Genomic DNA, 15954 nt, shown 5'->3' with positions numbered 1-15954 from the left:
TAGGCATAAGGTTAGATTGTTTACTTGAGGTATTCTGTTTTTGTTTTTTTGTGTTTTTTTTTTTTTTTCTTCTTGAGGTAGACCTATATTGCTGTATACTTTCCTCTTAGAACTGCTATCAATGTCCCAGAGATTTGGGGCCATTGTGTTTTCATTTCCATTTGTCTCTATGTATTTTTTGGTTTCTTCTTTGATTGATTCATTGACCCATTGGCTGTTTAGTATCATGTTATTTAGTCTCCATGTGTTTGTGTTTTTTCCTTTTTTTCTCTTGTGATTTCTAGTTTCATACTGTTGTAGCCAGAAAAGATGCATGCTATGATTTCAATCTTCTTAAATTTATTGAGGCTTGTTTTATGGCCTAATATGTGATCTATTCTGGAGAATGTTCCATGTGCACTTGATAAAAACGTGTGTTCTTTTGTTTTAGGATGGGATGTTCTGTATATATGTTACGAGCATCTGGTCCAATGTCTCATTCAAAGACACTTAATTCATTTTCTGTCTGAAGTGGAAGTGGAGTATTAAAGTCCATTGATGCAAGTGGGGTATTAAGTCCCCTACTATTACTGTATTACTGTAATGTCTCTCTTCATGTCCACCAATATTTGCTTTATGTATTTAGGTGCTCTAGTATTGGGAGTATAGATATTTATAACTGTTACACCCTTTTGTTGGATTGATCCTTTTATCATTATGTAATGCCTTTCTTTGTCTCATTACAGTCTTGGTTTTAAAGTCTATTTTGTCTAAGTATTGGTTTGCTGTCCTTTCTTTTCCTTCCATTTGCATGGTGAAAGTTTTGCCATCCCCTCACTTTCCATCTATATGCATCTTTAAGTCTGAGGTAAGTCTTTTTTAGGAAGCACATAAATTGGTCTTGTTTTTTTATCCATTCTACTGCTCTGTGTCTTTTGATTAGAGCAGTTAGGCCACTTACAAGTATTTTTTAGGCCATTTAAATTTAATGTAATTATTGATATGTATGTACTTGTTGTCATTGAAAAAGTTGGTTTTCTGGTTTTTATAATTCTTTATTCTTCTCTTGCTCTCTTTTTTTTTTCCTTTTCTCCTTCTATTCCCTTCTCCACATTTCATGTATATGTCGTATTTTACATCTCTTTATTCATATTTTTCTTATGTCTAAATATGGCATTTCTTTTTCACCTAAAGAAGTCCCTTTATTATTTCTTATAAGCCTTCTTTAAGTTTTGACAAACTCCTTTACCTCTTGTTTGTCTGGGAAACTACCTCTCCTTCAAATCTGAATGATAATCTTACCAGGTGGAGTACTATTGCAGGATTTTCTTTTCAGTACTCTGAATATATCGTGACACTCCCTTCTGGTTTGTAGCTTCTGCTGAAAAATCAACTTATACTTTTTCCCATGGAGGGAACTTTGTTTCTTCTTGCTGCTTTTAGGATTCTCTCTTTAACCCTTGACATCTTAATTATTATGTACTGTAGTGTATACCTCCTTGAGTTCATCTTGTTTGGACCTCTCTATGCATCTTGGACTAAGTATTCTAAATCTTTCTCTCTTCTTCTTCTGGGACCCCTATAAGGTGAATGTTTGTTTTCTTGCTGTTGTTCAAAAAAATCTCTTAACCTATCCTCATTTTTAAAAAATCTTTTCTCTTTTTGCTGTTCAACTTGTGTGCTATTACCCTGTCTTCTGGATCACTGATATGTTCTTCTGCATCCTCTAATCTACTACTGATTAACTCTAATGTGTTTTTTATTTGTTATTGTTTTCTTTAGTTCTGGTTCATTCTTTTTGATATTTTTCTATCACTTTATTGAAGGTCTCATTAAATTATTTCATTCTTTTCTCCAGCCTAGTGAGCATCTTTACAATCATTACTTTAAATTCTTTATCAAACAAATTGCCTATCTCTGTTTCATTTAATTCTTTTACTGAGGTTTTTTTCTTGTTATTTCTTTTGGAGCATATACTCTTGTCTTCCCATTTTGCTTGACTTTCTATGTCTGTTTCTATGGATTAGATGAAATGCCTTGCTACTTTTCCTAAAGTTGAATGAATTGTCTCATGTATGGTGACCCCTATACAGACTGTGTGTGCTTGATGCCTTTGTTGGCTGGCTGAAACTGTGGATGTATATGCTAACTACTCCTTTAAATTCTGACTTTTGACAGAGAGAATAAAGAAACAAATGAAGTAAAAAAGAAAAAAAAATTTTAAAGCAAAAAAAAAAAAACACAAAACTGCAACTTTTTTTCTGTGCCCAAGTAATACAGAACAGCTGGTATGGGCTTGTGGACCCTGGATTCACTGAGGTTGCAAGCTCACCATAAGCCAGACCCTGCTCCAGTGCGGACTTTTAAATTGGGAGGGGAAGAGTGTGCTTCCCCAGTTCCTCGGCCCTTTTAAACTGTAGCTTATCTTCTGTGCCCCAGTGCAACTGGGGCTGGTATGGGCTTTAGGACCCTGGGCTTACTGAGGTCACAAAGTCCCTGATGATCTGACCCACAAGTTATGAAGTCAGAACCTTCCAAATATGGCACCTGAACCTGCTCCTTATAATGGCCAGTCCCTGCGCTGGTCTGGACCATCAAGGCAGAAGAGGAGGGAGCATTCCCTCAGTTCCCCCGCCCCTCTAAACTGTGGCTTTTCTTCTGCATGCCATCTAAGGCTGGTGTAGGGCTGTGAATCCAGGACTCACTGAGGTCACAGCTCCACCAAGACCAACCAGACATGCTCACCACGGTGTCTGGATACTGTTCCAGTCCAGACTTCCAAGGAGAAGGTAAACGATGTGTTCTCTAGTCTCTCTGACCTGGAGAGCTTTCCCACAGCTCCTTCAACACTTGACAGAGTTTTAGCCATTATTTTTTAAAAAGACTTTCTGCCATCTTCTATCATCTCCATCTTGGACTTCAATATGTATACATTATTTTGCTTGATAGTGTCCCAATAAGTCTTAGAGGCTTTTTTCACTTTTTTCATTGTTTTTTTGTTCCTCTGAATTTGTAATTACAAATGACTTACCTTTGAGTTCACAGATTCTTCTCCTTGATTGAGTCTATTTTTGAAGGTATTGAATTTTTCAGATCACCCACTGTACTCTTCAGCTTTGGGATTTTATTTTATTTTTTTAATGGTTTCTCTCTTTGTTCAATTTCTCATTCTGCTCATATACAGTTTTCCTAATTTAGTTTGGCTGACTATCTGTGTTTTCTTGTGGTTCACTGAACTTCTTTAAGAGGATTATTCTGAATTCTTGGTCAGTCAGTTCACAGATGTCCATTTCTTTAGGTTTGGTTATTAGAAGAGTTTTATTAGTTTCTTTGGTGATGCCACGTTTCCCTGACTTTTCGTTATTCTTGTATCGGTATCTGTGGATTTGAAGCAGCAGTTACCTCTTCTAGTCCTTATAGGTTTGCTTCAGCAGATAAACACCTTCACTAGTCAGCCCTGGCTATCTCACAGAGCCCACAGGAGGGTGGGTAGGGCTTGATGCCAGAGTCTCTGGTTGCGTGGGTCCACTGGTTCAGCTCTGCATTCAGGCAAGACCACTCTCTGAGCCATCTGGTCAGGTGGGACTGCTAGCTGGGCTCTGCAGACAGGCATGGCCAATGGCTGGACTCTCTGGTCAGAAAGGACCAGGGACTGGATTCCTTGGAAGGGTGGTGCCATTAGCTAGACTTTGTGTTCAAGTGTGGCCAGTAGTTGTACTCCACAGTTGGATGGGGCTGCAGGATGGACCCTGTGATCATGTAGGACTCTAGGCTGTGTTCTACAGTAAAAATCCCTGGTTAGGCAGGGCTACAGGCTGAGCTCTGACTTAGGAATGGAGGGGGCTGCTGGATTGGCTTCCTGCAAGAGCAGAGCGGTAGGCTGGGCTCTGCAGCCAGGTCGTTGCCTAAGGATCCTAGTTTGGCAGAACCACTCACTCTGCTTTCTGGCCAAATGGGCAGCAATCTGTCATAACAGCCAGATGGTGCCACTTGCTGGGCTCTCTGATTGGGCAAGACGGCTAGGAGGGTTGCAGTGCTATCACTAATCCACACACAGATACCTGTGAGCCCTCCTCTCTGAGGTGGTCTAGCTTTGCATATTTCCCTAATGTTCCCTACAAGGTGAGATGGAAACGGGCTTCCCAGAGAATACTCCAGAATGCTGGGGAAATTGGATGTCAGCCTCAAGCTCTCTTTTTCTCACTGGAGAAACTGTAGGCCCAAGGGATTCCTCTCAGTGTGGCACTGTGCTGGCTTGGGGAAAAGGCAGCACTGCCAAAGTGCTGCCACTCCTCTTAGCCTTCTAACATGGCTTTTCTCAATTTTAGCACTCTAAGAATGTGATTTAGCCTAACCACTAGGTTCTGGGATTTTTAGAAATGCATTTTGTCTGCAAATAGCTGCTCATCCATATTTTTGTGATGGAGACTAGAGCTAGGGACCTCTATCCTGACATCTTGCTTATGTTACTCCCCACATCTGCTTTTAATTGACAAAATGAAGTATTTTTTGCCAGGTTCTTGTCAGAGAATATAATCTCAAACTCTACATTATCCAATTGTTATCAAACTCTTTGTTATATGAAATAATATTTATAAGACACTATCTAATGTATACAAACTACTAAAATTCCTTATTGCATCTGTTATGGAGACTTTATAAAAAATAAAGTTTCTGAGTGTCTTTTTAGGACAGAATTTCTCTTAGGCAATAAAATGCAACACTTTCTCTAATTGTTTTTTAAAAGATTTTATTTTTTTAAGTAATCTCTACACTGAACACGGGGCTAGAACTTACAACCCTAAGATCAAGAGTCACATGCTTTACCGACTAAGCCAGCCAAGTGCCACTTTTCCTAATTTGTTTTGTTTTCTTTTTTATCCTATCAATATTAAGACTAATCAAGCTTTCTTTTTCATTCTAGTTTCTAGAAAACTCAAAACGAAAGTTGGCTACAGGAACTGTACATGACTTAAAGAAATTCATATTTATGTACCAACTTTTGCTTGAGTTGAACATTGTGATCTTATCTTCAATTTACTTATATTTCAATTGTCCTTTACTATTCTCTTATATATTATAAAATATGTTTTTCATGAAGTTCCACAAATCCTTTTTAAAAGGAGATTAGAGAAAATTGATAAGTAGACAAATTAAAAGGCCACTGCAAAATTTAGTTTATTACTTTAAAACAACTTTCTTCTTACCTATTTTCTATTCCCACCACTACTACCCTAGTCAAAGAAAACAAATAAGATGTCCCCTTAGGGTATCTTTGATGTTTAGGATTCTATATATTTTCTCCCCATTTTCACAAACATAATACTGAAGATAAAAGAACTTACCAGATAAACAATATGTAGATCATTCTCTAAAACAAAGCCCTTCATTGCTCTTTGAAGGTCAGCAAAAATATCTAAAGTATCAGTTGGAGAAAGTGAAGAAGAAAGAGTTGCTGAACCAAGATGTGTTGGATGATACACTTTTCCTGGTTGGGGGTAGGAACAGGGAAATAAAGAACCAAATGTTAAAAATAAAACATTGTCTTTCTGTATTAACCTTTTGCAATTAACCTTTTGACCTCTGATAAATTTTACCCAATGCGTGGATATTTACAAGCAGATTCTATGCTAATTGTCTGGTGTCGCTAAACAGAACACTGACTTACTAAAAATGAGTTCATATACCACTTGAAAAACCAGTTTCCTTTTATAGTGTTTGAAAAGTCAATTTCCTTTTACTAAGCAGTCTTAAGTCACTAAAGATGAAAAAGTAAGTAAACTGCAACTAAGAAGTCACATTTACCTTCTGTTCCATCACCAGTTTCAGTAATCTGGATGAATTCATTTTCTAGCAGCCACATCACACAGGCCTCAATTGCTCCAAGTTGAACAGAATCTTGATCCTTCTGACTTCCCAGCTTCCCTTCTTTCATACTTGCAGCCAAAAATGTGCAAGAGGCATATGTCTGCATATCTTGTGATGTACTTGCCACTCCACCAACTATGATCTGATAAAAGAGGTTTGAAATTTTTTATAACTTTTTAATAAGACATGCAGGCCCTCATGATATAAAAGAAGTGAGTTTCTCCTAAAATATTCTCAGCATCTTAATGCAGAGACTCTTTACTCAATTTGTCCATCATCACTCATTATACATGTAGATAACATCTACTGACAACATCATCAAAAGTTTCCATAAAAGTAGATACGACATTTTCTCATAAATGAATCACTATCTGACACGTAGGAACCAAAAACATTTCCCTCTGAAACATTTGGGCATATAAGAATGCTAGTATTGAATATTTCCCACCCAGAAAGGGGATGAGAATGCATGTAGAAAAAGTGAAGTCAGTCATGTCTTGTGGAAATCATCTCCCTGTAACTATATTAAATATACAAATTAATTAAATGCACTAATTTCTCCCTTGCCTTCTTCCATTTAATATATATTGAAACCTACCAAATCAGAGCTATCTTACCCTTTTTAATGGCCATAAAACAAAGTTTTACCAAGATTTACTTAGTCCTAACAGTATTTTGGTTGTTTCCAGTATTTTCTTATTACCAATAGTGCTATAATAAACATTCTTGTATATTTAATTTGATGTAATTTCACAAATACAGCCCTAGTAAAACTCTTAATTGTGAATCTACTGGTTAAATGGCTACGTGTTTTGTTTGGGGGCCTGTTTCTTTTTTAATCTTAGTAGGTATGTCCAAATTGCCTTCCCAAAAGAGTTTCAGCAGTATATGAGAATGCCTACTTTCTATATCCTTACAATCCTATGCTATCAACTACTTTCCTTTTCTTTCAAATGGAGTGTAAAAGGTTGGAAAAAGAAGTATGAGCACAGGTACCAGTACCTCCAGTGCCAGTACTGAAACCAAGAGCAAGGCATACTAGTATATGAACAGACAACTTTTCTGGATGACACAAAACACTTAAAAGGAGGTTGGTTACCTTTGAAAACGCAGAGGAGATTTTATTTTTCACTTTAGATCTTTGCATGTTGTTTGAAACTTCTAATCAGGTTTATTTGTAATTTGATTTTATTTTAATGTCAATAGGTAGTATCTGGATGGAAGAACTATGGTCCATTTTTGTCATCTTTTTCAAAAATTCAGAAAATAGGGGTGCCTGCGTGGCTCAGTTGGTTAACTGTTCAACTCTTGATTTCAGCTCAGGTCATGATGTTGGGGTCCTGAGATCGAGCCCCACGTTGGGCTCCCTGAGTATGGAGACTGTTTGAGATTCTCTCTCTCCCTGTGCCTCTGCCTCTCTCTCTTTCCCTGCATGTGCACACATCCTCTCTCTCAAAAGAAAAGAAAGTTAAAGATTAAAAAATAAAAATTCAGAAAATAATGAAGTATCTAAAAAGTAAAAAGAATCATCTGGCATTTGGTTTTTTTTTTTTTTAAGATTTTATTTATTTATTTGAGAGAGTGAGAGAGAGCACAAACAGGGAGCAGCAGGCAGAGGAAGAGGGAGAAGCAGGCTCCCAACTGAGCAGGGAGCCCGACATGGGGCTGAATCCCCGGACCCTGGGATCATGACCTGAGCCAAAAGTAGATGCTTAACCGACTAAGCTATCTGGGCACCCCTGGCATTTAGGTTTTATTCCACTGTTTTGAAATGTACTGATATAGCACTAGCTGTATTAAACTCCAGGAAATAACTATAAAAAATAGAAGAGATTCAAACTCAGGAAGACTATAAACAATCACATAAAGAAACACAAAGCTAAGATTTTTCTTCACATACTTAAGTTCTACCATCATATTATAGGCGCAGGAGAGCAAACAGTAATTTAGTGACCTCTTTCTTACCTCCAGAATAGCTCTTATCATGCTCGCAGTTACTTCTTCTCCTTTTTGTCTTTGCAAACAGCTACGCACAGGTTTTAGAGATCCCTGAAGTAGAGCTATGCCTTTTGATTTCTCAGCATTCTTACAAACTAAGATACTCTCACCTATAATCAAAAAACCATACATTGGCAAAATCCCAACATATTTCCTTAAGATATCTGCCAACAAGAATTTCAATTGTCTCATTTAAAAAGAAGATAATAGATGATAGCAGTTATTTTGGTCATAGAATTATTGCTGATGCTTTCATTTTCTGAACTTTGGATTGAAGGGGATCAGAATATGCCACACCAAAATATGCCACTTTCACATAGGATTATTTTGATCTGAAGACACTTAGGAAGCAATAAAAAAAGAAAGAGCTCTTTGGGGCAGCCTGGGTGGCTCAGCGGTTCAGCGCCACCTTCAGCCCAAGCCCAGGGCCTGATCGTGGAGACCCGGGATCAAGTCCCATGTCGGGCTCCCTGCATGAAGCCTGCTTCTCCCTTTGCCTGTGTCTCTGCCTCTTTCTCTATGTGTGTGTCTCTTATGAATAAATAAATATAATCTTTAAAAAAAAAAAAAAAACAGAAAGAGCTCTTTGTCCTCACCCTGTGTGCCTAGAAGCAAGACATAAATTTCTCTTTGTGAAGATGTCTCTTTATCACTTACCACTGTACACAGAAAGTGAGCACCAAGATGGGTTTACATAAACCTTACTAAATAATCTTTAACCTCCATTAGATTCTGGTCTATTTACCTTCGCACAATTTACCACCCCTAGAAGCCCAAATCCCTTTTCCTTTGATTTGTCACGTCTCAATTCTGTCTCCTTTTATTAAAAGGGTGTAATATCCCTAACATCTAACTGCTTCTTTGGGTCTTCACTATTCTTCTATAAAGGCCTCTGTGTATGCAAAAAATGAAAATATTAATAGCTAATAAAATATGTAGGCCTTGGGCAGCTCGGGTGGCTCAGCAATTTAGTGCTGCCTTCGGCCCAGAGTGTGACCCTCGAGACCAGGGATCGAGTCCCACATTAGGCTCCCTGCGTGGAGCCTGCTTCTCCCTCTGTGTCTCTTCCTCTCTCTCTCTCTCTCTCTCTCTCTCTCTCTCTCTCTCTATCTCTCATGAATAAATCTTTAAAAAAAGAAATATGTAGGCCTTCTCTCCTATTAATCTGTTGTCAGTTTAATTTGTAGGTACTAGCCATAGAACCTAAGCAGGCACAGAAAGTTTTTTTCCTTCCATACAGAACTATTCTTACTTATAATAATAATAATAATAATAATAATAATAGAGGTATTAATAATAATACAGGTATTTTGAAAGCTATAAAGGAAAATACAAATTACTATTAGCTGTACATGATAATATGAATTCAAAAATACTACAGAAACCTAGAAATTACATTATAACAGTTACTAATCTAAACACTTCAGGTTATTGTCACAACCAAATGAATAAAAATATGTGATAGCACTTATACATTATAAACATATACAAATATACAATTTATACAAATATAAAGTACTATTACAGCCACCACAATTAGAGAAAACCATATTTTTTCACAAGTGAATCTAATAGTAGGGGAAAGGAAGTAAGATGTTCCAGGGGCAAAAGGAAGGCCACTTGCATTAAATAAACTTTTAGTTTATTTAATAAAACCTCTACATGTTAGTTGGACATATGGAGTATACTAACCATTCTGGGCAGAGAGAAAATGCTGCTTTCCTAATACTGACTGCCAAATTGAGGACCAAGATAGGATAAAGATAAGGGACTATGATTTTGATGACTATTGATTATTTATCCCAGATATTATTACAAAAAGATAAGTGTCATCAAACAAAACAATAACAAAAAACAGGTGAATAAAATTTATCACCTGGCTCTTGGATGCACTATAAATTATCCCAGCATAAGACAAAAAGTCATCTACAAAATGTATCAACTAGCAAAGTAAACACCAGTTTGGGCTGTTCAAACCACTTTCAGGTTTTGATTCTTCAACAAAATGGACAACCCTTTTTCAGGATGAGCAAGGTTTATGAAAATGCCCAAATTAATGCCAATAAATATATAGTCCAGGTTCCTGCTGCCACACGTCTGAGGTAATTGTATCCATACCACAATAGAGAAGTCAATTAGAATCAAATCAATTATTACTATTTAACTTGCAAATCACTATTTTTGCACAAAGCACCAACCTCTTATACTGGAAGGTTCCAGGAATTCAATAGAAATATTAAAGTATCACCTAAATAAAACACCATTAACTGTCTAGAAAATATTAAGTTCTTTTAAAAAATGCAGAAAGTTTACAAAGATGCTACACAATTCAAAAAGCATGACCAAGTACGCATATCTTTGTAATTGATATGAAACACTATATTCACACATTCCCTGTTGTTGGAAGTTCTGAGCAAGCCATATGCCATCCCGAAATGGAGCATTACCCAAAGTCAAAATCTCAGAAGTTTCTAAGACCACAAAAAACAAAGTTATTGTGGTATATTTTAGTTTTGTTTAAATGTTACCTGATTTGAGGCTCAATAATTTGGCCAGGGCACCAACCTTCCAATTATTCTTCCCCATGAGAAAGAGAAGTACAAGCTAAGAATGCAATGAGGCAAATAAAATGTTCCTATCTTCTACCTTAGAGACCCTCTGACCCTAAAAGAAAGGCAGCTGTGTGAAATGAACTTATACGTCACTCTCCGCGAAGTTGCAAGTCTACTAGGAGATCAGAGTTAGGGGAAGGCCAGAGGGAAGTCAGAGGAAAGCAAGTAGGAATAGGGATTGTTTTAGTCTCTTTCCCCAACCTTCCTTAAACGCATGTAACATCCATATTTTATAAGTAAAGTAAGAAAGGCAGGATAAACTTCTTTGACGCCAATAATAGGGGAAATCCAAGGAGTTGTGAGTTTTTTTTAATCATTAGAATTTTTAGGGCTTAAAAGAGAGGCAAACCAATGACCCTTCAGGGATTACAGATACATGATTCATTCATCTTTTACTGGGGATGAGACAGCCAGCCATTCTTTCATTTTTCCTTTAATAAAACCTCTACATGTTAGTTGGACATATGACCTTCCTTGCAATTGGAGAATGCAATTGTGTGATAAGTTCGGGCTGATTGTATGTGAGGAGAAATATTTTGTGCAACTCCTGGGAAGTGCCCTTAAAGGGTAGGATGTGCCCTTTACTCCCTCATCTCCCCTTCCTAATGGCTGAAATGAAGTTATGATGACAGAGACAAGTTATTCTAAAAGTCACTTCCTCTGATACTATCCAGCTTTTTGCGCCCAGAACATCCCATTTATTTTCCCATTAAGATCTTACCTTTTCTCCTAGTACCCTAATTTCTCTTCAGCAGCCACAGAATTGTTTATTTAGCATATAGTATAATATTGGAATCAATAAACTACATCCCAGAGAAGACAAAATGACAGAGAATGTTCCTCTGTAAGTTCTTTCATGTTAAAAGACTTGTAACAATTTTGTCACACCCAGAATAATGTACCAGGTTAAAAATAGTATTTGCTGCTATCTTGATATTTAATTCAAACAAACCTCTTCCTCATTGCTTAAGATAAAACTGTCTGGTTTGTGGTAAGATTATCATTACTTGTTGACGCAAGAAACTAAAAAGGTATTTTCAGAACCAGCACCAATATATAGAGAAAAAGATGGTATGTAAAGTTCCTATTCTCAAACTGTGAGAGTACTTCCCAACTCTTAGCCTAAGACTCCCTATTTGAAACCTTAGACCAGGCACCTAAGCAGAACTAAAAATCCATGAAAATTACTCCCTTCGTTAGCACTAAATAGATTATACTAAAAATTAAAAATCATCTTCTAACTAATGTGTAAGTCATTTTGACTAGCATAATACTGAGTCATTTTACTGTATATAAAAGAAAATCTTAATTCTACATTAGTATAAAATCAATGGTTGATAATGTATGAAAATTATAACTTACATGCATTATAAATACTAAGTAAATCAAAAAGAAATGCAGCCTGATAAGAAATGAATTGTGAGGTACTAGTCAAATTTCAAATAGATGCACACTGTCCTTCAGCAATGCTATTACAATTAAATTCAAACTCACTTACCTACTGTGTCTACCCCTTTTCTGCCAGCACGACCAACCATCTGCTTATAAGTAAGAATATCTAGAGGTTGACCACCGAAAATAGGAGTCCGAATAATTACACGACGTGCTGGTAGGTTCACCCCTGATGAAAGAGTAGAAGTTGCTGCCAAAACCCGAATCTGACCTTGACGGAAGGCTCCTTCAATGATATCCCTCTCCTCAAAAGTAAGACCTAACAAAAGGAAGTTACAATAACATACATTTACTAATGAATATGTGAATTAATGAATATAACAAAAATACTGTACTTGATCACTGTCAATCTACTATAAGCGTATCTATTATAAGCCTCTAAAGATTTGTTCAAGCTATTGTTGGGACTATAAACAAAGAAGTCACCATGGTCTATCTTTTTAAGAGTATAATCTGCCAATCTCTTATCTCATCTTCTAGTCTAGGGGGTGGCAAACGTTTTCTTAAATATTTTAGGCTTTGCTGGACAGATAGACTCTACTGCAACTATCAACCCTACCACTATCACATGAAAGCAGCCACAGGCATGATTATGTTCCAGTACAACTTTATTCACAAAAATAGATGGTGTGTTCGATTTGACCAACAGATTGTAGTTTACTGACTCCTGCTCTAGACGATTAAGTCACTGAGGGTAGAGACATACCTTATGCATCACACTGTCATCAGGGCCTATCCAACAGAGTGGTCAGGCAGTTTTGACACAAATAAATGCTGAAGAATAATTACATGAGTAAATGAAGAATAGCATATAGAATATATACTTTTCTGGCTTATTTTTAATTTTATTTAAAAAATCAAAAGATCAAAAGGACTGAGGCTCTAGTTTGTAATTTAAGTGACAGGTCATCTTATTAGTATGGATCATAAGTTATATACCATATAAATATTCTTCTGTATGCTTGTATGTGTATACATACATATACATATATTTTAAAATGTATTCATGTATACATAATAAAAATTTTAAATAAATTGAAAAGGTCGGGGATCCCTGGGTGGCGCAGCAGTTTAGTTCCTGCCTTTGGCCCAGGGTGCAATCCTGGAGACCCGGGATCGAATCCCACGTCGGGCTCCCGGTGCATGGAGCCTGCTTCTACCTCTGCCTGTGTCTCTGCCTCTCTCTATCTCTCTCTCTCTCTCTCTCTGTGTGTGTGACTATCATAAATAAATTAAAAAAAAAATTTTAAAAAAAAAGAAAAGGTCAAATTCCTAATTTTAGAAACTATATTTTTTTTCTTTTCAAAATTTTATTTAAATCCTAGTTAGTTAACATATAGTACAATATTGATTTCAGGGGCAGAATTTAGTGATTTATTACCCACATACAACATGCAGTGGTCATCATAACAAGCGCTCTCCTTAATGCCTATCACTCATCCAGCCCATCCCCACCCACCTCCATCCATCAACCTCCCTCCATCAACACTCAGTTTGTTCTCCATGTTTAATTAAGTCTCTTATGGTTTGCTTCCCTCTTTTTTTTTCCTTTCCCTATGTTCATCTGTTTTCCTTCTTAAATTCCACATATCAGTGAAATCATATAGTATTTGTCTTTATCTTATTTCGCTTAGCATAATACACTCTAGCTCCAACTACATCATTGCAAGTGGTGAGATTTCACTATTTTTGATGGCTAAGTAATATTCCATTGTAGATATACCATATCTTCTTGATCTTTTCATCAGTTGACTGACATCTGCATCTCTATCAACAATGCAAGAAGGTTCCCCTTTCTATGCATCCTCACCAACATCTGTTGTTTCCTGTGTTGTTAATTTTAGCCATTCTGATAGGTGTGACGTGGTATCTCCCTGTGGTTTTCATTTGCATTTCCCTGATGTTGAGTGATGTTGAGCATCTTTTCAGGTATCTGCTGGCCATCATCTGTATGCCTTCTCTGGAAAAATATCTATTCATGTCTTCTGTCCATTTCTTCACTATATTATTTGTTTTATTAGGTATTAAGTCCTTTAGATTTTGGATACCAACCTCTTATCAGATATGTAATTTGCAAATACCTTCTACCATTCCAAGTTGCCTTTTAGTTTTGTTGATTGTTTCCTTCACTGTGCAGAAGCTTTTTATTTTGATGAAGTCCCAAAATTCATTTTTGCTTTTGTTTCCCTTGCCTCCAGAGACATGTCTAGTAAGAAGTTGCTATGGCCGAGATCAAAGAGGTTACTACCTATGTTCTTCCCTAGGATTTTGATGGCATTCTGTCTCACGTTTAGGTCTTTCATCCATTTTGAGTATATTTTTGTGTATGGTGCAAGAAAATGATACAGTAGAAACTATATATTCTTAATCATATCCCCAGCACATGGACAGACCACTCCCCAAAAGAAGTTATCTAATTCAGTAACTACATAATCCTTGTAATTTTGACAATCAAATGATTTTTAAGCACTTCTAGCCTTCTCAAAATACAATTTGACAACTTCTAAAATGAATTTTTTATACATTTGATATATTTGTAAGTATATTTCAATACCCTGTAAGATAAAAAGAAAGTAGCATAGAATTAGGGTAGCAAGTACCTGTCTAACCTAAATTTTAAGGAAACAAAGTGTAGAAAGGTAGCAATTTTAGAGTTCACTTCCCCAGTTGTACAAAAAAAAGGCTTCATCTAGTATACATATACTACACAGTTAAGTAAACCAAATGTGTTTTACTCTTATTTAATCTTAATCACACACTTCTTAAAATGAAATTGAAGAGCATGAAGGGTGGTTGAGAAGATATTAAATGCACACAAATATAAAAATGAAGAAATTATGAAGATGTCTGGAGGGGGCTTAATAACAGATTATAAATATGGATACCTGCATGATGAAATGCTACTCCCCATGGTATAGTTTTTTGTAATACAGAGTCCAGTCCCGAAGGTGAACGTTTTAACTGATCCATCACTTCTAGGAGACCCTTTTGTTCCAATACCACCGGAAGAAGTTCAGATGATCTTACCAATCCTGTCACCAAAAAAATAACAGCACTATTTACCTATGCCTGGACCTCTTTAAGTGCTATCTGCCTTAGTCATAATAGAGCTAAATATTAAGGCAATAGTTCTAAAACTACTATATATAATAATTAGCAGGACATCTTTTAAAAATATTTATGCCTGACTCTCATTCCTAGACATTATGGTGCAATAGGATGCAACCTGGACATAAGGTTTTAAAATCTCCCCAGATGATTCTAACGTGCACCAAAGTTTAGGAAGACTCTGTTATGGTGAGACCAAACCCACAAGAGGGGATCAAAGGATACAGCTGAGGAAGGAGATTACAAATACTACTACTCAGAGCCTAAAAATCAAAATCCTTACTCAAAGTGTGTCCCACTAAGCAGTAGTGTCAGAACCACCTAAGAGCCTATTTCTTTATGACAGTTTTTCTAGTCCCCCTGCCACCCATCTGGTAAATAATTGCCCATTCATTACCTGCTGTTTTTGCCTCTCTGTGTAAACTGCCCCTCTAGTAAGAATTCAACTTTTTTAGATGCAAGAATTATGTTTTCTTTAAGGAATTTCCCAAACTCAGATTTCTGAACTAGTAAGCTTCTCATAAGATATATTTTTAAGAGATCTTATATATTTTTAAAAATACTTTAGGTAAACTTTTTAAAAAATTTTAAGGACCCACAGAGTTACCAATGTTTTATTATGCTAAGGACAATTTAAAATTTTTTTAAACTACCATTTATCATTTATTTCAAAAGAGAAGTCATTTTTAAAAAATAGTCATTTTAACATAAAAAAATTTGTAGGAATAATTTCAGAATTTATACTTCAGCTTTACAAAAAATGCACTGTCTTGTCTCTATTTTTCTGGTGAAAATTTCATCATAGTCCAGGATCCAGTCCAAGAACTAGGATTTGGGAACCCTTGCTATAAATCAGAATAACAGAATCTCTAACAAAGAAGATAAAAATAATGTTTCTGGTTATTAAAGGAATTTAACATAGTACAATGTAAGGAAT

General features: G+C 36.3%; 1 protein-coding gene across 2 annotated transcripts in view; it reads right to left on the bottom strand.

Annotated features, from left to right (window-relative positions):
- POLQ (DNA polymerase theta) overlaps positions 1 to 15954 on the bottom strand; it is a 126275-nt gene that overhangs the window by 96158 nt on the left and 14163 nt on the right. For both annotated transcript variants that reach the window (XM_055316452.1, XM_055316453.1), the window contains 5 exons: positions 14795 to 14941; positions 11956 to 12168; positions 7813 to 7955; positions 5785 to 5989; positions 5325 to 5467 (listed from right to left, as the gene is read on the bottom strand). In XM_055316452.1, the coding sequence (XP_055172427.1) occupies positions 5325 to 5467; positions 5785 to 5989; positions 7813 to 7955; positions 11956 to 12168; positions 14795 to 14941 (851 nt within the window). The remainder of the gene's footprint in view (positions 1 to 5324; positions 5468 to 5784; positions 5990 to 7812; positions 7956 to 11955; positions 12169 to 14794; positions 14942 to 15954) is intronic.

This window comes from Nyctereutes procyonoides, unplaced genomic scaffold (genome assembly GCF_905146905.1).
Source record: "Nyctereutes procyonoides isolate TBG_1078 unplaced genomic scaffold, NYPRO_anot_genome, whole genome shotgun sequence".
In the NCBI taxonomy this organism is placed as follows: Eukaryota; Metazoa; Chordata; class Mammalia; order Carnivora; family Canidae; genus Nyctereutes; species Nyctereutes procyonoides.
Note: the sequence above shows the minus strand (reverse complement) of the source record. Positions and strands in the feature narration are given on the sequence as shown.